The 23,197-nt window shown below is 37.1% G+C and overlaps 1 protein-coding gene across 4 annotated transcripts in view; it reads left to right on the plus strand.

Annotated features, from left to right (window-relative positions):
• Positions 1-23,197, plus strand: part of TTC29 (tetratricopeptide repeat domain 29) — a 258,998-nt gene that overhangs the window by 109,896 nt on the left and 125,905 nt on the right. For all 4 annotated transcript variants that reach the window (XM_070611649.1, XM_070611648.1, XM_070611651.1 and 1 more), the window contains 2 exons: positions 9,617-9,829; positions 17,736-17,821. In XM_070611649.1, coding sequence (XP_070467750.1) covers positions 9,617-9,829; positions 17,736-17,821 — 299 coding nt within the window. The remainder of the gene's footprint in view (positions 1-9,616; positions 9,830-17,735; positions 17,822-23,197) is intronic.

Below are 23,197 nucleotides of genomic sequence, written 5' to 3' on the forward strand. Positions count from 1 at the left end.
AGTGCCTATCAACTGATGAATGGATAAAGATGTAGTGTATATATATATATACAATGGAATACCACTCAGCCATAAAAAAAATCATCCCATTTGCAAGAACATGGAGGGAACTGGAGGGTATTATGTTAGGCAAAATAAACCAGACAGAGAAAGACAAACACCCTATGATTTCACTCATATGTGGAAGATAAACAAATACATGGACAGAGGGAACAGATTAGCGGTTACCAGAGGGGAAGGCGGTTAGAGAGTGGGCATAAGGTGTAAAAGGGCAAATATATATGGTGACTGACAAATAATAATGTACAACAGAAATTTCACAATGTAATAAACTATTATGACCTCAATAAATGTAAAAAAAGAAGTGTCTAAGTATGAACATTGATGATTCTAACATACCCACTCCCCACCCGTCACTGAGGCTGCCAGGCTGACTGCAGGCCTGTTGAAAGCATCTCCTCTTTAATCTCTGCATGATTGCAAGGCTTCCTACTTCCAGCGCTTCATTTTCAGAGTAAATTCCAAGAATGGATTTAGAAAGTGGGTGCTAATATACATTTTCTAAGGTGTATCTGACTAGATCCGTATTAGAAACTGAGTCACTTTATGTTTGAATAAAAGTGAATTTAATAGTTGGAAAGCTTTTTTCCATAAGTTAAGTGAATTTGCACCACTATTTCTATATAAATTAATTGTCACTTTTTGGGGCATGTCAGTTTATTCTCCATCTACTCTGTGTACATGTTCATAAGACCTTATAGTATTTAATGAAGAGATCCTTTTTAAGTATTGATAGCCACAAGAAAATTATTCCATGTTTGATCTATGTTAAAGAATCAAAGTCCAAGATCTTTGAATGGAACTTAGAATAAAAATGTAATTAGGTTACATCCCTAAAGTCTGATATATCTTTAAACAAGACTGCAAATGAAACTTTATTAGAGCTTCAAATGAATTATTTCATTGCCTTTTTTTTTAAATTCATTTTCTTCCCCTTCTCTTTCATGTCTGTGTTACTGACATGGCTGCTTGTATTTTACCTGTCTTTTTCAGGGTGTTTTAATTATTTACTGCTTAACGAGTAGCACAGAGAGGAAGCTTCATTCAGAGGTGCCTGCTCTGCAGCAGGTTTTTCTTTTTCAAAGCTTTGCGAGGTCTTGAACAGCTGCCCTGAGCCTATAGTTCTTTCCACACTGGATAAACTGTTCTAGAGGCAGGATTTCCTCCGACTACCTGAGAAGAGGGGCTGCCCCAGAAATATGTCTTCTGAGGCGCCACTGACCAAGAGGGAAAGGGGTGTTGGATGAAGTGTACTGTTTCCAGCTAGTGCCTTAAATGGCTCTTCATCTGAATAAGGGACACTGCTCCATAACATTTAGGTTTCAAAGCATTCCATATAATAGGCTCGTCCAGGTTCACTCTAAATGGCAAACCTGGAAAAAAATGAGATAACACAGCATGAAAAGTTACTGAATGTTTGCAAAGCGCCAGACACCATACCTGGTGCCAACACAGCTGATTTAATGCCCCTTGCAAACACACTCCAAGGTTGGCTTTGTTATCTCTGTTCCAGAGCCCTTAAAGAAAGGATGTGAATCGTCCGATTGTATCATGGTGTTGAGGTTCAAACCTTAGTCTCTGCTTTAAGTCAAACACTGGACACAAATTCTAAAATGGGGTCACCTTGAGGAAGAAAAGGCACCATGAGCTTTGGGCATCGGCTCTGCCACCTACTTGGTATGTCAATTTAGGCAAGAGAACCCCCCAGGCTGATTTTCCTCATCTCTAAAATGCAGATGCTAACATGTATATATATATATATATATATATATATATATATATATATATATATATAGTAGCTAGCATTGTGCTGGGCACATGATAAGTGCTTAACTAACGTTATTTTTCTCCCTCCATACTCACGCAGATAAGTTATTTTCAGTTGGTCAGGTTTTTGTGATATCCTAACTAGCATATGCTAATTGTCAATCAAAACAATGATGTGTAACATTGTATCATGATGTATAGTGATGTATAATTAAGGGGAAATGTTAATACTCTCCTCGCTCACCTCCATCTTCTGTGAGTTAATCAATACTGATACTTCGGTATACTATATGCTTCCACACCTTTCTCTTTGCTCATATAAACATATACACATAATCAGAATGTGGTTTATTTAAAATCATGAGTAATATATAATTCAAGCAAGAATTACATTATTGATTAAGTCTAGAGCAATATAATTCATTAGTTGATCTAATGTCAATATCGACTTTATTTCTCCTCAGACTTTTATGCTTGTCAACACTTTTTACTTAGTATTTTAAAGTGAGATGGAAACCATTAAAGCAAAGCAATTTATTACATGAGGAAAATAGTAAACTCTATAAGCTCTACAAGGTTTATAATGGCTGGTATTAATTTCCTATTGTTTATACATTATACAAGCATTTCACATTTTTAAGAACTGAGTAATTTCAATACTTCCAATTATGAACATTTAAGAGCAAAGCTGCCTGATGCTTAATCCTTAGAAATTACAACGCTTAGAAACCAACTGTCTGAGGTTTGTTATGACATGGAACAGTCAAGCTTGTACACTGTTTCAATTGCTGACCACAATTCAGCTATCCAAAATCACAAAAAACAACAATAAATAACAGTTCCTCCAGAATATTTTAGAGATCCAGACAAATCTTCTGGATGTTAAAGATTAACTTTCTGGGCTGGCCCAGTGGTGTGGTGGTTAAGTTCACATGCTCCACTTTAGTGGCCTGGGGTTCGCAGGTTTGGATCCCAAGCACAGACCTATGCACTGCTCATCAAGCCATGCTGTGGCAGCGTCCCGCATACAAAATAGAGGAAGATTGGCACAGATGTTAGCTCAGGGCCAATCTTCCTCACCAAAAAAAGTAAATTAATTTCTAGTATTGCTAATATCAGTAGTAAAGTCTTTGGTGAGTTTCTTTCACACCTATTTTCCTGGAATCCTTTTCATTGTCCAGTTTAGTGACCAACACAATTAACGGGGTTGTAGTAGCATTCCTATAATATCCATCTGAAATCTTTGCTCAAAATGATAAAGAAAAGATTCTATTTTTTAAGTAGCATCTTAAGTTTCTTCTCTGTATCCCAAAAGACCTACTGAAAAGTTATGGGCACGTTTTCTTCCCGGTTAATTAGGGATGCTATTGAGTTACAGAACAAAATCTCTGTTTTCCAGCATTCCATTTTACAATGGTGTGCAGTGGGTTATGGTACAGAAAAAAATCTCCTCTCGAGTTAAACCTTTGAAACTGATAGTTTCCATTGGGAAGTCTGACAAGCCCTTAACTATTTCAGCACGTTTAGTGCTGTTATAATTATCATAATTGAATGTAAAAACCTAAAGATAATATAAATTGTTCATGCAGTGAAACTGAAATGGAAAGCAATGTCTTTTGTTTTTACAAATGCGCAGTAACATTTTTCTCTTTTTGCTCCTGTCCAATATTGCTTCTAGCAGATTTTATGTCTACATTGTATGGAATAGCAACTTAATGCTGAAGATGTCCAGTAGCTCCACATTAAAATACAACATAATATGCATAAAGCTTTATTGTTCCTTTAGGTTGTTGTTTTAAACTAAAGTGGATTATTTTGCTAAATTCCTCAACAAATGTGCGCAATTTAGAACTACATGTGCTTAAGACGTATGCCAGTGCTGCTGAAGGAATAATCCTTATGGACCCGTCAAATTATTTTCATGCAATTGTTTCTGTGGCATTATTTTTACTGGCAAATGCACAAGTTGATAGAAAAGGAAATAATTAGCTACTTTCAGAATTGCTGATGCATAGAGCTAAAGCAGGCTGGCCTGTGCATCTTAGAGACTGTGACATTTTAAATTACGTGAACGATACCAGGAGCCATCTTTGGACATAATTAACACCTTGCCTAATTAGTGTCAGGTCTAGACAGAGTCACACTTTACTTATGAAATATTATTTTATTCAAACTTTCTTTTGCCCTGATTACATTGCAAACTTTAGATTTGTGTGCTGCTTTCTTACGTGGAGCAACTTCTTTTTTTTTTCTTTTTTCTTTTCCCTCCCCCTTCGAGTAATCAATGCACTGCTGAATGAGTTCATTTTAATGCACTCAATCATGCCTCTAATGTTCGTAGCTTACGGGCGCAAGCATCAGTAATGCAGGAATGTTATATGGCTTTAGTTTGGGCCATTTCATAAAATATTCATGGAATCAAAAATGTGCATCAAAATAGCGGCTGGGAGAATTACATTTATGTTCCTGCTTTTATGGCAGCTTCACATTTAAACCCATTTGTGTTAATATCTAGTCAATCTTCCTACTTTAAAAAAAACTAAAATGGGAGAGATCATATACATTCTCCTTTGCTTAATATTTGTTCTAGACATCTGCTGTGATACAACAAATATCTATAAACTTTCAGAGATGTCGTGCAGGGGAGAGGGGTAAGCAACAATTTGGGTAATACCCAAATATATAAAATCTTATTTTCTCTGCATAGAGTTTGTCTTGACATCTAGCAAGCATTTTGCAGTTTACAATATTGTTTGAGTTTTGTTTGTATTTGAAAATAAATGGATGTATTTCTTGTTTGTGTGGGCTTTAGGTAAAGTGAAACTCCTTGGGAGTAGTTCTATTTTAAGAGTGCACTTTGCTTTAGGTGAAAAACTACAAATGCATACCACCCTCCTTATTGTTTATGTAGATGTTACATAATTGTTAACAAAAAAATGAAAAACTGAGGCTTAGGCTACTTCTATCCAGACCTGGATACTCTTGTTTTGCTCAGTGGATCACAGCATGTCTCCTAAGATGCGTTTTCTGATACTACCTCATGTTACTGAGATAAATTGATCACTGATAGTGTTGCTGGAGGGCCATCTCTAGCCCCTCCAACAAAACATTTGACTTCGTTTGCTTCCCTGATTCATTTGCAGTATTAGTGGAGTCTCTGGATTTTTACTTGGCAGAGAACCATGCGTTCCAGGCACTTAGCTGAGCAATAGTAAGTATGTCCTCCTTATCATGGTTCCTCCTGTGACCTTGTTACTCACAGTGATGATGAAGATTGGCCGTAATTCCTGGTACAACATGGTAATGCTCATGTCTCCTCAGGGGACCTTTCACATTCATGAATATTCCCGAGGCCTTCTCTTTTCTGTCCTGTTTTCAGTTAACTTTTATTTTCGTGACACCTTGGTGTAATTGTTCTTCTCTCTGCCCTCTTCCTCAATGGAAAATAATCTTAGCACTTGATAATTCCAGCGGGGGCAGTTATGTAGACACTTGTCCTTCAACAAGATTGATGCTGGGATCTGGAAATCTCACCTGGGTCTATGGGTAACTAAAGGTAGACACATATGAACACTTTGAAGAAGTTATAAAGGGATGCTATGAGCCAAATTTGAAAAACCGGTTCATGATCTTCATTTATGTTTACATTTCGCTTTGTCAAAATGATCACTATATTGACGACTTTTTACAATATTTCTCTCATGTATATTAAATTTTAAAATTTTAGATAAAAACAGGATGCATTATATCTTAATAAATATCTAGTCTTAACATTAGAGCCTGTAGTCAGAAAGTGAGAAAATCTTTAAAATCCTATTCATAGTTAGAAACATAAATTGGATGGAAATCGTATCACTGTTAATCATGCTTAAAGGAAAACACTTGCATAGTTAAATTTCTATGCTCCCTTCATACTATAGACATATATTTTAATATTTTTAAATAAAATATTACTCTATATTATAATGTGTACTTTCAAATTCTGACCAGCCTTTAGAAATTATAGCTAGATCTCTGAGAAGGATTGGAAAACTCCACTTCCTCTGTGTAGGCACTTTGCTTTAAAATAGTGCTGATGAGAATTCTCAGCGACCATCTGTGGCAAAATGGTTAAGGAAGGGGAAGTGAAACCGTGAATAGCTGGATGTGGTCACTGGTGACTGAATCTGGGGCACCTGAGAAATTCCAGGTGCTCCCACAGATGTCATTGCATCCTTTAGGTTAAAGTGGGGAATTTAGATGCAGGCTGCATAGCTGGCTATACCTCAAACCCCTACAGAAAGACCCATGAGAAGCACATCAGGAGTTAATATCTGTGCCTTATGTTAGAGGTTACCAGTGATCGCCTGAGTAGAGTCATAGAATTATAGACTGGAGGAGACTGGAAATCACATAACTCAAACGTTGTTCTTCGCTTGAGAGATTTACTCCACCTGAGAGTCCTGACTCTTGGTTCGTTGACTAGTACCTGATGTGGTGGAACCAAGTGGTGTGGGTTTTTGGTGATCCTAGGTTTAAATCCCAAACATTGCTTTTTGGCTAATTGAGTCATTTAATCAGTTTCATCTTTACTGCAAGAGTAATAATCGTATTTACTTCATCAGTTTTGGGAAGGCTAAATAGGATAATGTACAGGGGAAAAAACCTTCCATTTTGACTGTACCCAGTAGGCATTCAGGAAAGAATAGTGCTCTGTTCTTTTACTTGAGCATTTTGGACCAGGCGCCTTCCTCATCAGAGACCTCAAGGAGACCCTTCTGAGAGCTGAACCTTGGCCAATAATCATGAGCTCAGTGATGCACTGATGCCAGCCCCTAAAGCTCTAGAAAAAATCAAATTCAACTGAAAAGACTATTTCTCAATCATTCCAAGGCCTTCTTCCATAGTAGCCAACTGAAACCGATGTCCCCAGAACCTCCCTTACTTTATCCCTGCTTACACAGCCTGTCCAGGATGCCGAATGGCATCAATAACACGGAGAGAGGACTGGTTTATATAAACACCAAAACACAGTACCCACCTTTTCCACTCTTCCCTCCCTTCATCTCTCTCCCCATTTCTTCCACTTCTCCTTTCCCCACTTTTGCCCCTCCCCGCCCCTCCCCCACCTCCGCTTTCTGCTTCCATGTGGATCAAATCTTGGACATGGCTATCGGTTCTCATATTCTATTTACCTCATTATGCCTCACTTGCATCTCATTGTAATTTGTTCGGTTATCCAGAGCTTCTTCTCCTGGCTCTCCTCATGGAATTTTTAGTGAATCTGTTATTTTATAACACACCTCTGGACTCTCTTTCCATCTGGTTACTGTATGTGACCACAGATGGGCTGTTAGGTCCTTCCTGGCCTCCTTACAGTCCCAATTTTTTCTGGAACTATCTGGTTTACTCACAGTTCCCTATATCTACCTTTCCCTACTCACATGACCAAAGAGAAATATGTATCTGTACTTTATGAATAGATGGATACTGGAGAGGAAAAAAAGGAACTCGTATACATCTTTCCAGGGACACAGAGCTGCACTTTACAGGTAGAAATATAGTTAACAGAGGAAACATAACGCGCATATATGGCAACGCTCATTCAAGTTTTAAAAAAACGGGGGTCATGGGTATTTGGAGAAAGGTGTTTCTAGTGAGAGGTGCTACAGGAGAGGAATGAAAAACTATGCCTGCTTTTGTGGCAGGTTGGAGAAAAATTGTCAGTTAAGTGTAAAGATAGATTAGAGCAGTGAACTTCAACCTGGAGTATTTGTATCAAAATGAAAAAGGATTGAACGCTATTTTAAAAATAGTTTCTATTTTGTATTTCTTATTTAAACATGTACATATTTTGATGATAGAAATGTTAGAAAATGCTAATCATCAGAAAGAAAAAAGAAGAGCAGAAAGGAAACCATCCATCACCCAAATAACGCTGTTAATGCTTTGTAAATGTTTTCTGATGCTGTCCAGTATTTTTGCTTATCGTAAACACCTGTCCCTGTAATGAAATATTCTTCTATAACGTCTAACATCATATTTATGGCTTTGTAGTCTTCTATCATGTGAAATTTCATAGTACAAGGTTATAAATATCTCTGCAGTATGCATTCCCCTCGCTGTGTGTGTTTTGGCTGCTAGGCGCTCCTGCACGGAGCAGCGAGGGCATAGACTGGCCGTGCCTTTACTGAGCTTTTGTACAGATGATTTGCTGATTATCCACCTCTGTTTGTTGTGTTTCTTTGTGAATACTATCCTTGTTTATGTGTGTATTCTTTAAAACTTTAATACTAATTTTGATAAATTCAATGCAAAAATAGTGGGAAATTATATGCAGTAGTCATGGCAGTGGCTACAATATCCTATAATATCCAACCTGTAATATCCAGTGAAACCTACTTGTGGAAATACATTGAGTGTGATACAACCTGCATAGATTAATTTAATCAGTCATGATAATACTATTATAAGGACTCAATTATGGGTTTTCTGCGGAAAGAGTAAGTTATACTTCAATTTTTAAAAACCCAAATTTGTGGCTATGTTTCAATTGGCCTGTTGGACTTTTGAAAAATATTATCACTATGCCAACTGGTAACAGTAGCTATGTTTATTGAGCACCTACTCCGTATCAGACATTGAACGTATATTAATTCATTTCTCACAATAACTCCTTAAATAGTTACACTATAATCCTATTTTGCAGAAGAATTAAATTCAGGTACAGAGAGGGTAGTAATTAGCCTGAGGCTAAACAGCAAAGAGGGTAAAGCTGGGCTAGGAACTCAGGCTGTCTGCGTGGAGTCTGCACTCACTCTTAACCACTGCTGTTGGAATGCCTGGGTATAAGTGCTTTGTCAGTTAATTCCAATTAGGTAACTTCAATACCATAAAAGAGTACTTACATTACAGGATATTGTGAACGTTTCCACAAGGCAATTCACAAGTGAAACACAAGCCACAGCATGGAGCTGCAAACCACTCTTCCAGCAGTGTGCTTGCTCATATTTCAAGGAATGAAATGACTTAGAGCTAATTTAGAGTTTTGGCTCTGTGAAGATGTATTTTGGACTATATTGTAAAATATAATCCAGAAATGCAGTTAAGTTACATTTTAATTATTCAAAATTAAACAGAGTCTAGAAGTGCCTGCTTGGAAACTCAGTCAAACTTTGAGAAGTATTTTAAAGCTCCATAATATTTGAATTTGAAATTTGTAAAAAAAAAAAAAAAATCCTTTCTCAAGATACCTGAATTCTTCTTGAGAGTGAGGACTGGCTGGCTACTGAGAAAGCTGTGCAGGATAGTGGTGAGTGCATGGGCTCCTGGATCTACTCACCCACTAGACATGCAATCTGGGCAAAATGCTTAAGCTCACGTTCTCTTCTGTAAAATGGAATCATAACAATTCCTATTCCATAGGACTGCTTTGAAGATTAAATGAGGAATGCATATAAAACTCATAGCGCTGGTGTGTTGCATACATAATATTAAATAAATGCTAGCTAATATGGTTATTAATAATTATTACTGGATTTTCAGACTGTCTCTAAACGTACATAATCCTGGTCAGTTTCTACTAGCCGAAGTATGTCCGTTTAGCAGGTGTCCATCCAACATCAGTGCTGAATCTGAGGTCCAGATGGAGAGAGCTCCTTTCCCAGCTTAATCCTCTTCATTCTTAGAAATCCTTGACTGTATTTTGTGGCTTTCCCCCCTTTAATAGTAAAACATATAATGTATGCAAAATTTTTGAAAATATGTTCTGGCCTGTGGTTTATATTTATGAATGGCTTTTATTCTTCAGGTCAGCTTCTGGAAGCTGCTGAGCATTATGAAGTATTCCATCAATTGACGCATGGGCGGATGTGGAAAGATGAGACAGGCCGCTTTCTCAACTTGTTGGCCTGTGAGAGTCTCCTGAGGACTTACAGATTACTCTCAGACAAGATGCTGGAAAATAAAAAATACAAACAGGCCATCAGAATTCTAATAAAAGCTGCTGAAATAGCCAAAGAAGGTGGGTGGAAAAAAACTCTCTCACATTGCTTCTTTTAATGGGCAGACACTGCTTCTCCCAAGAGTGGAGTAAAAATCTTCAAGTGTTTGGGTGATTATTTCCTATGAAATGCAAAGACAAATGCCATCAATATACTTTCAAATTTCACTGTAAAACAGAGGTGCCTTAGTGCTGACAACAAGAAATGCATTAGTTTCCTGAAAACCTTTATCTCCAAAATTACAACCCTCTGGGAGCAGTGTTATAAAAGAATGAACCTATAATGAGAAGGTATGGACATTTGCAAAAGTTAAGGGTGTGTGTGTTGTGTTGTGTGTGGGTATATGTGTGTATGTTTAAGGTCATATATTTCTTACAATCTGAGAGATCTTTCATTGTTTGTAAATTCCCTATTGTCGGGTCATAGGGAAGATATGATAAATATTTAGTTAGGAGTAACAGGAAAGTAGAACCTTAATATATTTTAGACCCTTGCCTGTCAAAGTGTGACCTTTGGACTGGGAGCATCAGCATCACCAGGAAGCTTGTGAGAAAAGCAGCATCTTGGGTCCCACCCCCGAGACCTCTGCCTCAGATCCTGCAGGTTAGCAAGATCCCCAGGTGATTTGTGTGCACCCTGACAGCAGTAAAAATGCTTTTGTGAGAGCTGATCATGTCCTTAATATTCCATATCATTTGCATATGTACAAACTATAAAGAAAAAATTTGTAACATACTCATAAGCTTTTACTTTGTGAGAAGCAAGGATATTTTATTACCATATAATAATTTATTAATAGAGTAGACTTTTCATGAAGAAGAAAAAGATAGAAATTATGCTCTTGAACTGAGGTTTATTGGCCCATGGATATATTTAATTAATTGGTTTATTGAGTAACAGATGGCTTATTTGGGGTAAGAAAGACTGATCTTCTGGGTGTGATTTTAATTTTCTAAAGAGTGAAAGTAAACAGCTTATTCTCTCTGTTACTTCTTTTAGTAATATTAGTTGGAGTAGCCACAGGAAATCACCCCCATTGAAAAATGTAGCCCACAGAATGAACTGCTGTTGAATGAATGGTGATCTAGTACCTTCCCAAAGGGGTAAACACGGACATAAATAGTTAGCTCTTAGATCAATTTCAGCAGCTAACTTTAGTCACATGAAAAGTTATGTGGAATTTCAATGTAAAATCATGTATAATTAGGAGAAGGTATTTTACTTTAGGTTCACATTTGCTCAATTGTAAGGTAGTTCACAAAGAAAGGAAGGTTCCCAGGATCTCTTCCAACAGTTGGAGCCTGCCGGGCAGTCTCCTTTCTGAGAGCATCTCTTACTTTCCAAAGCACAGATAAGGAGAACAAGAGAAACCTTAGTTCTTATGCTGTAATAATTTTTCATTATCTTTTAAGACTGATAAACATTTGTCCCCATATTTTCCAGATAAGAAGGTAGATAGGTTAAGGGGTTGCACAATATTTTACAGAGCTCTGACAGCAGCTTCTTCCTCTCATCTCCTACTTTGGTTAGGGAGCCTGAAGCAGCAAACTGATGGTTGCCTGGATAAGGCATGCCTTCCACATTGGTCTGTGTAATATTTAAGCAGTACTGGCATCCACTGTGGACCAGCTCCTTAGTCAGGGCACCTTGGTGTAATGCACAAGTATAGCATGAGACATGCAATGGTCTTATGATTCTGTTATTTTCATCATTCATTGGTCTTTAGTATATTCACAAAGTCGTGCAACCACCAACAGTCACCCCATACTCACTAGAAGTCACCTCCCATACCAACCTTCCCCTATCCCCTAGCAACCATTTATCAACTTTCTGTCTCTATGGCTTTACCTGTTCTATATAAATGGAATCATACATCGTGTGTCCTTTTGTGTCCAGCTTCTTTCACTTTGCATAATATTTTCATGGTTCATCCATCTTGTAGCATATATCACTACTTCATTCCTTTTTATGGCTGAATAATACTCCATTTTATGGTTGTATCACATTTTCTTTACCCATTCATCAGTTAATGGATATTTATGTTCTTCTCACATTTTGTCTATTATGAATAAGGCTACTATGAATGTTTGTGTACAAGTTTTTTTTGTTTACATACCTACAAGTGGAATTACTGGGTTATATGATAACTCTTGTGTTTAACTTATTGAGAAGCTGGCAAAGAGTTTTCCAAAGTTGATGTGCCATTTTACATTCCCACCAGCAATATGTAAGGGTATCAATTTAGCCATTTCCTCCCCAGCACTTGTTACTGTCTATCTTTTTGATTACAGTCATCTTAGTAGGTATAAAGTGGTATTTCACTGTGGATTTAATTTGCATTTCCCTGTTTACTAATGATTTGAGCATCTTTTCATGTGCTTATTGGTCATTTGTATATCTTCTTTGCAGAAATCTCTGTTCAGATTCTTTGCTCATTTTTAATTGTCTTTTTTTTTATTGAGTTGTTAAGTATCATTTATATATTCTAGATTCAAGTCCTTCATCAGATAAATGATTTGAAAATATTGAGCTTTCTTTTCACTTTCTGATGATATCTATTGAGGAATAAGTTTTTTATTTTGGTGAAGTCCAAAATAATCTACTTTTTCTTTTGCTGTTTATGTTTTGGGTATTATAACTAAGAAGGCTTCCACTAATCCAAGGTCACAAATATTTACTGGTACATTTTATTCTAAATTTTTTATCATTTTAACTCCTATATTTAGGTCTATGATTTATTTTTAAGTGTGTGTGTATGTGTGTGCGTGTGTGTGCGTGTGTGTGTGGTGTGAGAAGGATCCAACTTCATGCCTTGTGTGTGAATATCCAGTTGTCCCAGTACCATTTGTTGAAAACACTGTCTTTCTCCAATAAAATGTCTTTAGACCCTTGTCAAGAATTAATTGTCTGTAAACGTGAGGGTTGTTTTCTGGACACTCAATTCTATTGAGGTGATCTACATATCTATCCTTCTTCCACTACTACATAGTCTTGATTATTGTAGTTTTGTAGTAAGTTTTGAAGTTGGGAAAAGCGTCTTCAATATTGTTCTTTTTCAAGATTGCTTTGGCTATTCTGTGTTGTTTTAATTTACACAAGAATTTTAGGAAAGTGTATCCATTTCTGCCAAAAGGACAGCTGGGATTTTCATAGGGATTGCAATGAATCTGTCAGATATATATATTTGGAAAATATAGCTATCTTAAACTAAGTCTTCCAATCCATGAATATGGGTTACTGTCTATTTATTTACTTATTATATAATTTCTTTCAATGATGTTTTGTAATTGCCAGTGGACACATTTTGCCCTTCTTTTGTTAAATTTATGTCTGCTATTCTATTCTTTTTGATGCTATTGGAATTTTTCTTTCATTTTCAGATTGTTCATTGTTTGTGTGTAGAAATTGACTTTTGTATTTTGATCTTGTGTCCTGCAACCTTGCTAAACTTATTTATTAACTTTCATGGATTTTGCAGATTCTTTAGGATTTTCTGTATCTGATATTATGTCATCTGCACTTATAGTTTTACGTCTTCCTTTCTGATCTGGATGCTGAAGAGTGATAGAAGATGCCAGCCTAAAAACCACTTTGACATAAGGAGTCTTTTGAGCTAAAGGCACTTGAAAAACAACAGATGCAAGAAGGACATTCTAATCTCCCTTTTTCATCCTGAAAACAGGAGATAAATACTGCCATGTGAAAAGATGCCCTCTCTGTACAACGAAAAAAGAAACATTCTTTGATGGGGAGTCAACACTAAGAAAATTCTGGGGGCTGGCCCCGTGACCCAATGGTTAGGTTTGCATGCTTCGTTTTGGCAAACCAGAGTTTTGCCAGTTCGGACCCTGGGTGCAGACCTAGCACTGCTCATCAAGCCATGCTGAGGTAGAGTCCCACATGCCACAACTAGAAGGACCCATAACTAAAAATATACGACTATGTACTGGAGGGCTTTAGGGAGAAGAAGGAAGAAAAAAAACCCTAAGAAAATTCTGTACAAACAGATCTTGTCAAAATATTCCTATTTTCATTTAACTTTCCTGTGTTGTTTAGTTACTTTTTCACAATTGTCTCGCTTTGTTCAACCCAATGTTAAAGCACGGAGGTTTGGCAATTTCTTTAGCTCTTCTTTCCTTGTGAAGGCTCCTGTGTCACCTAAAACTTGTGTAAATTTGTGTGCTTTTCTCCTATTAATCTGTCTTATGGCAATTTAATTCTCAGGCCAGCTGAAAAACCCAAAGATAGAGGTAAAAGTTTGCTTCCCCTACAGTGCCTTTTCTTTTTCTCGCCTAGTTGTACTGGCTAGAACCTGCAGTACAATGTTAAATAGAATTGGTGCCAGGGTACATCTTTGTCTTCTTCTTGATCTTAGGGTGAAAACTTTCAGTCTTTCTCCATTAAGTATAACATATTATGGGTTTTTTTTAGATACTCTTTAACAGATGGAGTAAATTCCCTTCTATTTCAATTTGTTGCGGATTTTTATCATGGATATGGATTGGATTTTGTTAAGTGCTTTTTGTGCATCTATTGAGATGATCATGTGGTGTTTTGTCCCTTCTCTTAATATGGTATATTACATTGATTGATTTGCACATGCTGAACCAACCTCGCATTCCAGGAATAAACCCACTTGATCATGGTGTATAGCCTTTTTCATATGCTGCTGGATTCACTTTGCTAATATTTTACTGAGTTTTTTTCTGTCTATATTCATAAGGAATATTGGCTTGTAGTTTTCTTTTCTAGTGATGCCTTTGTCCGGTTTGATGTCAAAATAATACTAACCTGATAGGATGATTTGGGAAGTGTTTTCTCCTAATTTTTGGAAGAGTTTCTGAAGTATTGGTGATGATTATTCTTTAGATATTTGGTAGAATTCACCAGTGAAGCCCTCTGGGCCTGGGCTTGTCTTCGTGGGAAGCATTTTGATTACTAATTCAATTTCTTTCCTTGTTGGGGATCTATCCAGATTTTCTATTTCTTGAGTTGATTTTAGCAGTTTGTCTTTCTAGCAATCTGTCCATTTCATCTAGTTTATCTAATTTGTTGGTATATAATTGTCCATAATATTACCTTTTAATCCTTTTTATTTCTGCAAGGTCTGTAGTGATTTCCCCTCTTTCTTTCCTGATTTTAGTAACTTGAGAGTTCTCTCTTTTTTTTCCTTGTTCAGTCTAGGTAAAGGTTTGTCAATTTTGTTGACCTTTTCAATGAAACAACTTATGGTTTTGTTTATTTTCTCTATTGTTTTTCTGTTCTCTGTTTCATTTATTTCCACTCTAATCTTTATTATTTGTTTCCATTAGTCTTTATTTTCTTCCTTCTCTTTGCTTTGGGTTTAGTTAGCTCTTCTTCTTCTAGTTTTATAAGGTGGAAAGATGTTCCTTATTTTTTAAAACAGCCGTTTATAGCTATACATGTCCCTTTATGCTCTACTTTAGCTGGATCCCATAAATTTGGGGTTGTTGTATGTTTGTTTTCATTCATCTCAAAGTGTTTTCTAGTTTACCTTCTGATTTCTTTGATCCACTGGTTATTTAGGAGTGTGTTTAATTTCCACATAGTTGTGAGTTTCTCAATTTTTATGTTATCTCTTTCTAATTTCATTATCTTGTGACTACCATCTTCTAGTGGGATCTACCACCTTGACAAACATATTTAATACTGAAACCTGCTTTTTTTCTCTGTACCCCCCCTTAGCACTCCCAATTCCCCTTACCCTGCTCTATTTTTTCTCCAGAGTACTTATCACTATACAACTTACCACATAATTTATTATGTTTATTGTTTATTTTGTGTCTCTTTCTGTCTCTATCCTCTAAAATGTAAGCTCCCCAAGGACTGGGAATTTGTCTGGTTAATTTACTAATGCATTCCAAGTGCTTAGAGCTGTGCCTGGCACAGAATAGGTCCTCAATAAACATTCATTGAATAAATGAATGAATGAACATATGTTAGCCAAATAACAAATAAAAGTTTTAGGGTACATTTTAATGAAGCATTTGAGTTGCTCCCAAGTACGTTGTCTATATCTATTATCCCTGCCACCTGTGATGATCCCCTCTCTACACTGTCTAGCAGACATACTAGCATAAGAATGGATAATTTAGGTCTTGAAAATAAAATCATAGTATTTTCTTTAAGATGAATGACTATTGATTTGGATGGCAAAGTCAATATTAATTTAACCCACTCAAATAAACTACCCAATATAAGTAGCATTTTGCCCTTTTTTTAGTATATGTGTTGCTCAGCTTTAATAATGCTGATATTTTTCTCCATTATTTTGTTGCTTTCACTTTATCCTAACTTTGTCTCAATTGTTAAGCTGGAAAAGTTCTTATGCTTAAACCCTGTTTTAGAACTAGTATTTGGTGTGACCTGACTCTTTCAATTAGCTGCCTCAATATCTTTCTATCAGCAAGGCTAGATTTTTCTTTCTCTCCTCCTCTTTGCTGGGATGTCCTTTACATAAAATTAGAGGCAAGTAATGAGTTAGCGCATGCCGTTGCTAGTGCTTTACCATGGCTGCACAATTTAACACAGCAGGTACAAATCACGTATAACCAACTTTTAATTATCCAAGAGGCAACTTCCTTTCACAGCCTCTTTCTTCTACCCCATCTTTCTCTTCCCTATCCCAGTCCTATCCCCAGCACTCAAAACCTAAAGCAGAGAAAAAGTTAGGATCAGCTGAATTATCAGAGATAAAATTCCCCAGCCTGGATCCCTGGCACCTACAACTCTGCTGAAGTGAGATCTTGAGGGTATAATTCTCTGTAACTGGTGAAATTGCTAGAGAAGAAAAAAAAATACTGTCACTGGCATTTGGCATCCTGTTTTCTTGCAGCCTTCCAATTGAGCCACTGCTTCATGAGTGGTCATTCAGAGAGTGGTGACAATGAATGCAGCAGAGAGAACTGCTAACTCCTGCTGAAATCCATCATGGTTGAAAAGCAGAGTTCAGAAATCTAGAGATGCTTACTTTCCAAAGATCAAAAATGAGGGTGGTTCTGTCAGCATCTGCATTTCCCAGGAGTTAGGTAACATTGAAAGTCAAAGAATTACAAAGTATGAATAGGATAGTATTCTTTTCAAAAATAAGAACCTTTAATTATTCTTGTAAGCATATTAGATTTATGTCATGTTTAGTATATCAAATGTAAGTAAATCATGCATTTATTAGATGGTATGATGTGTGTCTTATTGAACCACATGTTACACGTGTCCACATTTTGCTTTTGGAAAAAAGAATTCGATAATTCCTGGAATAAAACACATTACACAGAAATTAGAAAGGCTAAATTCCTTGAGATGTTGAGAAGCATCACCAGTCATTAGCAAAGCAAAATGTTTGGATTTCAAAATATGCCTGGAATTTTGTACCAAGAGCCCAGGCTCGTCCATCATCCTCACCCAAGTTTTAACCAATAACTTTTAAATTGAACCTTGTCAAAACAGCAATTTCTTAATTTGTTAATTATCTTCCCTGTTAGATACTTAGCTGAACGTCAGTCTGTTTGTGTATGTGTGTTTGTGCACCACGTAAGGTTAATACTTTTACAAATATTTCCTGTACGCAGTAGCAACTGTGCTGAATAGCTGTAGGTCTTTATATGTTGGACCAGTACAGAAATCATATATGAATGTCAAGATAATAATACTGGGCTGTGTATGTAGAGCTAAAATCCTCGTATTTATACTGCTAATGTACCTTACTCCAACACGTGTGATCCAGGTAAATTGTATTAACGTCGGCCTTTTTTTTTTTTATCAGTACAGTTAGGTTTCAGAGATTTTTGATAAATCTGTATACTTTGTTATAATAACTTTCTACTCTCTTAAAAAGCAAATATTCTGTTTGTTGTAATAAATCAATGTCTTTAATGCCATAGTAATTTTTCTACATTTTCACTTTAGGAAATGACAGGAAGATGGAAGGAGAAGCTTCCTATTACTTGGGCTTAGCACACCTGGCTGCTGGAGAATATGAAACAGCATTAACAGTAAGTTGAAGTAAACTTTTAATCATCTCCATTTTAAAATTTTTGTCTTATTATCTTTATTTTACTTTATTGTATCTTGTTATAAGGCCAGAAGAAATGGGGTGGGCCTGATGTCAGTGTACCTATGTATAGAGACTAAAAGAAAATAGCAGTATTCTAGAAGCTTAAAAAACATTGGTTTAACTGTTGGTGGAAGGTAGTATGTAGTCAATTACCATGAAATGCTTTAGGGTATATGAAAGTTAAATATGTGGAGTAATGTGACCCTGTACACCACCATATAACCAGGGACAAGAGGAAATGGGTTTAAATGACAGCAAAAGTAAATAGTAAAAAAAAAATTACAGTAAACTTATAACATGATTTGAGAAAATTTGCTTAGAAAAGATTGTGATTTTTAAGCAACAGAGTGAATTGCATTGTCATGGACCTTTAGTGTTGGGGTGAGGAGGTGAGGTGGTGAGGAAGAAGGCATCACCGGGGGAGGGCATTGTTAGTCCCAATCTGAGAAGTAGCCTGGTTCATGATAAAAATCAGTGTCTCCCTATTTTGTGACCAGGCTTGATATGTTTGACCAAAAAACAAACAAAAAAATGTCAAGAGCTATCTTTTCTATATTATAACTGAAATCATTTTTCTTTCATTCTTTTCTCTTCTCTACTATATTTCAAGTGTAGCTTCCTATTTCATTTCACATGCATCTCTTGTGATGATCCTGTTTGATATACGGCATTGGTTTCATTTTCTTATTTGAAAATAAAGATCTTAGAATCTCTTCTTTTCTCTTTAGATATTCATGCTAAGTAAGATTCCTGGATTTTGGCCAGATACTTTTCTCTATCACCCTTAAAATTGGGTCATCATAGGAAACTTAGATTTTCCTAGATGACTCTCCTGCTTAATATTTCTTAATAACATGCACTAAGCAAACTGTTTTCCAATTACTTCAGGGTCAACAAGATGCACACTTTCCTCTAGGAGCTAATTTAATGAGGGTGACCAACTTGTAAACATAACTATAATTCAAAGCAGGATGAACGTATGTTTTCTGAGCGCAGAGCTAAGAGTGGTTGGTTCCAACACTGAAGATCAGGGAGGTTGCACAGAAAAGCTTTTGAGGGACAGGATTTCTACAGGCAGAAAGTGTGAGAGTAAAGCATGATAGAACATTAGATACACACACACCCATACACCCTCAGCATGAACATAGCATGTTTCAGAATCAATGAATTGTCAGGTGCAAGATAAGATACACTATGAGATCAGGTTGGAAAATTAGGTGAAAACTAGCTTATAGATTTTCTCTCTCTTTAATGGACAATGCAAGCACATGGCAAAAGAAATTCAAACAATACAATGGAGTTTACAATGAAAAATAAATCTTTCTTCCACCCCTATAGTTAGTCTCACATTTCTTTTCTCAAAAGCAAATATAGTTACAAGTTTCTGGTTTATCCTTCCAAAATTATTCACATGTATTCATAGCATATACATATGTCTCCTTTTTGTTGTTTACAAATTGGTAGCGTTTCATGCACACTGTTCTTCATGTTGAGTTAGCGTCTTCCATACTAATGTGCATAGACATGCCTCATTTTAAAAGGGCCACATGGTATCCTGTGGTATAGTTGTCCCATAATGGATTTAACCATCTCCTATTGGTGGGCATTTGGGTTATTTCCAATCAGTTTTTATTGCAAAGGGTGTGGTGAATAGCTTTGTGTCAAAAGAAGAGATGATCTATAGAATTAATTCCTAGAGGTGGAAATGCTGGGTCAGAGAGATGAATTATGTTTTTATTTTTATTTCTAAACTTCCTGTCAAAGAAGCTTCACCAGTTTACGGTCCTATAACAATGAATGAAGGTGCCTGCTTCCTCAAGAGCTGTTTATGTCTTTAGGAAATTAGGCATATGTGTAATATGTGTTGTGAATTTTTTTTCAGGCCTTTGTTTTTTGACCTTGTTTACGAAATTTTTCCATGCTGAACTTTTAGATATGTATGTGGCCAAATTTATCAATCTCTTCTTGCATGACTTCTGGACATTCTTATAAAGGCTACATTCATTACAAGATTGTTTTTTTAATCTTTGGAGGGTGGAGGGTCTTGAATGCTTTGTTGAAGAGTGTAAGGCTCATTTTTTGAGCAATGTGGAAATTTTTGATGACTTTTGATGAGGCTAGCGGCTTGATCTCATTAATTTATTTACAGTTGTTTATTGAGCACCTTCTATACTACAGGCATCATGCCAGGCTCTGGATCTGATCTATAATTCTGGAAGACAACACTAGTGGTGTAGAATATTCTAGTAATGAATGAGTTGAGGAAACAATATTTGGCGTCCAAGGGACAGATTTCTTGAAACAATTACTCCTTTAAGAAAAGTATTGAAATTGTTTTTCTAGAGATAAGGGAGCCATAAAGCAAATGTGAACCTCATGTTCGTATTAACTGCGTGATCTTGGGCAAGTCCCTTAAACTTTCTAAGTCTCAGTGGCCTCATTTATTCAGTGGGACTAATAACTTACTTTTTAGGGTGTAGTCCCTGGAACCTGTGAATCTCACCTTATTTAGAAAAAGGGTCTTTGCAGAGTAATTAATTTAAGGATCTTTTTTTTTTTGAGGTAGATTAGCCCTGAGCTAACTACTGCCAGTCCTCCTCTTTTTGCTGAGGAAGACTGGCCCTGAGCTAATATCCATGCCCATCTTCCTCTACTTTATACGTGGGATGCCTACCACAGCGTGGCTTTTGCCAAGCGGTGCCATGTCTGCACCTGGGATATGAACTGGCAAACCCCGGGCCTCCAAAGTGGAGTGTGCGAACTTAAACCCTGCGCACCTGGCCAGCCCCTAATTTAAGGATATTGATATGAGGTGATCATCCTGGATTATCTGGGTGGGCTCCAAATCCAGTGACAAGGGTCCTGATAAGAAAAAGGCAGAAGGAGATTTGAAACAGACAGAAGACAAGAAGGCACCTACACACAGAGAAGGCCATGTAATGATGGAGGGAGAGACTGGAGTTATGCAGCCACAAGTCAAGAAATGCCTGCAGCCACCAGAAGCTGGAAGGAGCCAGGAAGGATCCTTCCCGAGAGCCCTGGGAAGGAACGTGGCCTTGCTGACGCCTTGATTTCAGAATTTTAGCCTTCAAAACTATGAGAGAATCAATTCCTTTTATTTTTAAGCTATTTAGTTTGTGGTAATTTGTTACATCAATTTTATGAAACTAATACTTAGGGTGATTAGAAGAGATATTTTATATAAAGTTTTAAAAGAGTGCCTGCCTGCTATATAATAAACTTTTGATAATTATTAACTCTTACTTTTTTTTACATTAACCTACGTCTCTCGACTTTATTAGTAGTAGTGAAGATGGAAGGAAGCAGATTCAAAAGTTCTGAAGGACTTGGTAATACACTCAATATGGGAAGTGAGGGAGACAGAGGTGTCCAGATGGGTCCTAGGTCCCTGGCTTTGGAGCTGGAGAAATGCTGATGTCATTTACTGAGGTAGGGGATGCTAAAGGACACGCAGGCTTGGGGGGGAATGGGGAGTTCAGTTTTGAATATGTTGAATTTCAGGAATTTTTGAGATATCCAAGGAGAGCTCAAATAGATGGGGGTCTGGAAGAGGAAGCCTTCAAGAGGAAGTCTAGATTGGAGATACTGTATAAATTTGTAAGTTTTCAGCATATTGGAGCTGTGAATCGGAGGAGATTTCCTAGAGAGAGTTGATAGTGATGAATGAAAAAGGCATAGGGCCAAGCTGGGTAAAGGAGGTACAAAGGAGGTTAAGCAGGGGTATCCAGGGAGGTAGGAAGAAAACCAGGAATAGGCAGTTGCATATAAGCCAAGGAAACTGGGCGTGTCTAACAGACAGAAACATGCAAACTCCTTCTGCCTCTTGTCCCAGGTTTTGGCTGGGATGAGAGAGCTCCTTGCAAATATTTCTAGTAAGAACTCAGTCCCCCTCCCCTGGGTGTGTGCCTCAGTTAGAGTCAGGCTTAGTTAATTCTCGTCATTTAATTTTCCAGCCAGGCTGGGGGCTTTGGGAAAACAGGCAGGCCATATTCAAGGTCTCTAGCTCACTACTACCATTAAGAGTAGCCTTTGCAATTGGAAAGAACCAGGTGCTGTCTTCAGAGGCCAGGCCTTGCTCATGGCAGAATATTGTTTCCTTTTTGGAACACAGCTCATGCAGAACTGAGGACTTGCAGGAACCAAGCATAAGATTTGGGCCAGACCCACAGGCAGAGCTCCAGCGCCAGTGAAGGATCTGTTGTCAGGTCTGGATACAAGATGCCAAGAGGAAAGTGGAGAAGGCATCAGATTCACCACTGTAAAACAGGAGGCAGGGAACTGGTACCAAAGAATCACCAAGTGATAGGGAGTTAGGGCTCGGGTATGGCTGGGGTAGTAAATGGATGCTGAGCAGTTGACCTGATTCGGGGCATGGAGGTCTTCCAGCTCTGACTGATTTTCGAGGGCAGCAGTTTTTGCTGTTGCCCTGAAATAGATTCCCAGAAAACCTGTTATCTTGCTATGATTTCAAATCGAAGGCCATGTCTTTTCATTCTCACTAGTGTCTTACTTTAGTCACTTTTTCCTGCTTCCTTTCAGAGATAAAGGACATTCTTGACTTTCATTTGAATCTCCTTCCGCTTTTTTATTCCTGGACTTGGTGAAGGTGATCATGTTACATAAGCGATCTGTTTGCAAACTATAGTGTGTCCTTCCATCTGCAGTCTCTCTCCCTCTGGCGGCAATGTTTCTAGTTTACAAGACGTAAATTAGAAACCTACAACAGGACAGAGCGCTCCTTTATTTAGTGAATATATTGTAAAAAATTACATAATCAATTAATAAATAGGATTGATCCCCTGATTGATTGATTAGATATCTGCCAAGTTATCTAATCACAGAGTAAGACTTCAACAAAAAAAAATTTTTTTCTTTTGAAAGCCTCTTTTAACCCATTTTCCCACTCTGCACCATCATGCCAACACTATCTTAGTCTGTTTTCAAGCACTGACAGTGTTTCTTTCACAGTGTGGCTGTGGAGAGGGGAAAGATTGCCCAGAAATCAGCTTTGTCATGTTGGAGCCAGCATGAGACAGTGTATGGTTATATTTAGCATTTCCCTTCCCTTTTCATATTCAGTCTGTCTTTATTCTTATACACTGTTTCCATTCTCTCACTTGTATTTTAAGTTTATAATTTGGAATATTTTCAAATTTTCAGTATCTTGCCTCTGGATTCAACCTCTACCTCTCACAGATTTCTCCCTTCCAATAATGTTGTTCATCTGTGAAAAGATTTTTACATGATTTTTTTCAAAGAAACTTGGCTTAGAGAAACCTGTCACAAGTAAATA

The sequence above is a fragment of the Equus przewalskii genome, chromosome 2 (genome assembly GCF_037783145.1).
Source record: "Equus przewalskii isolate Varuska chromosome 2, EquPr2, whole genome shotgun sequence".
NCBI lineage: Eukaryota > Metazoa > Chordata > Mammalia > Perissodactyla > Equidae > Equus > Equus przewalskii.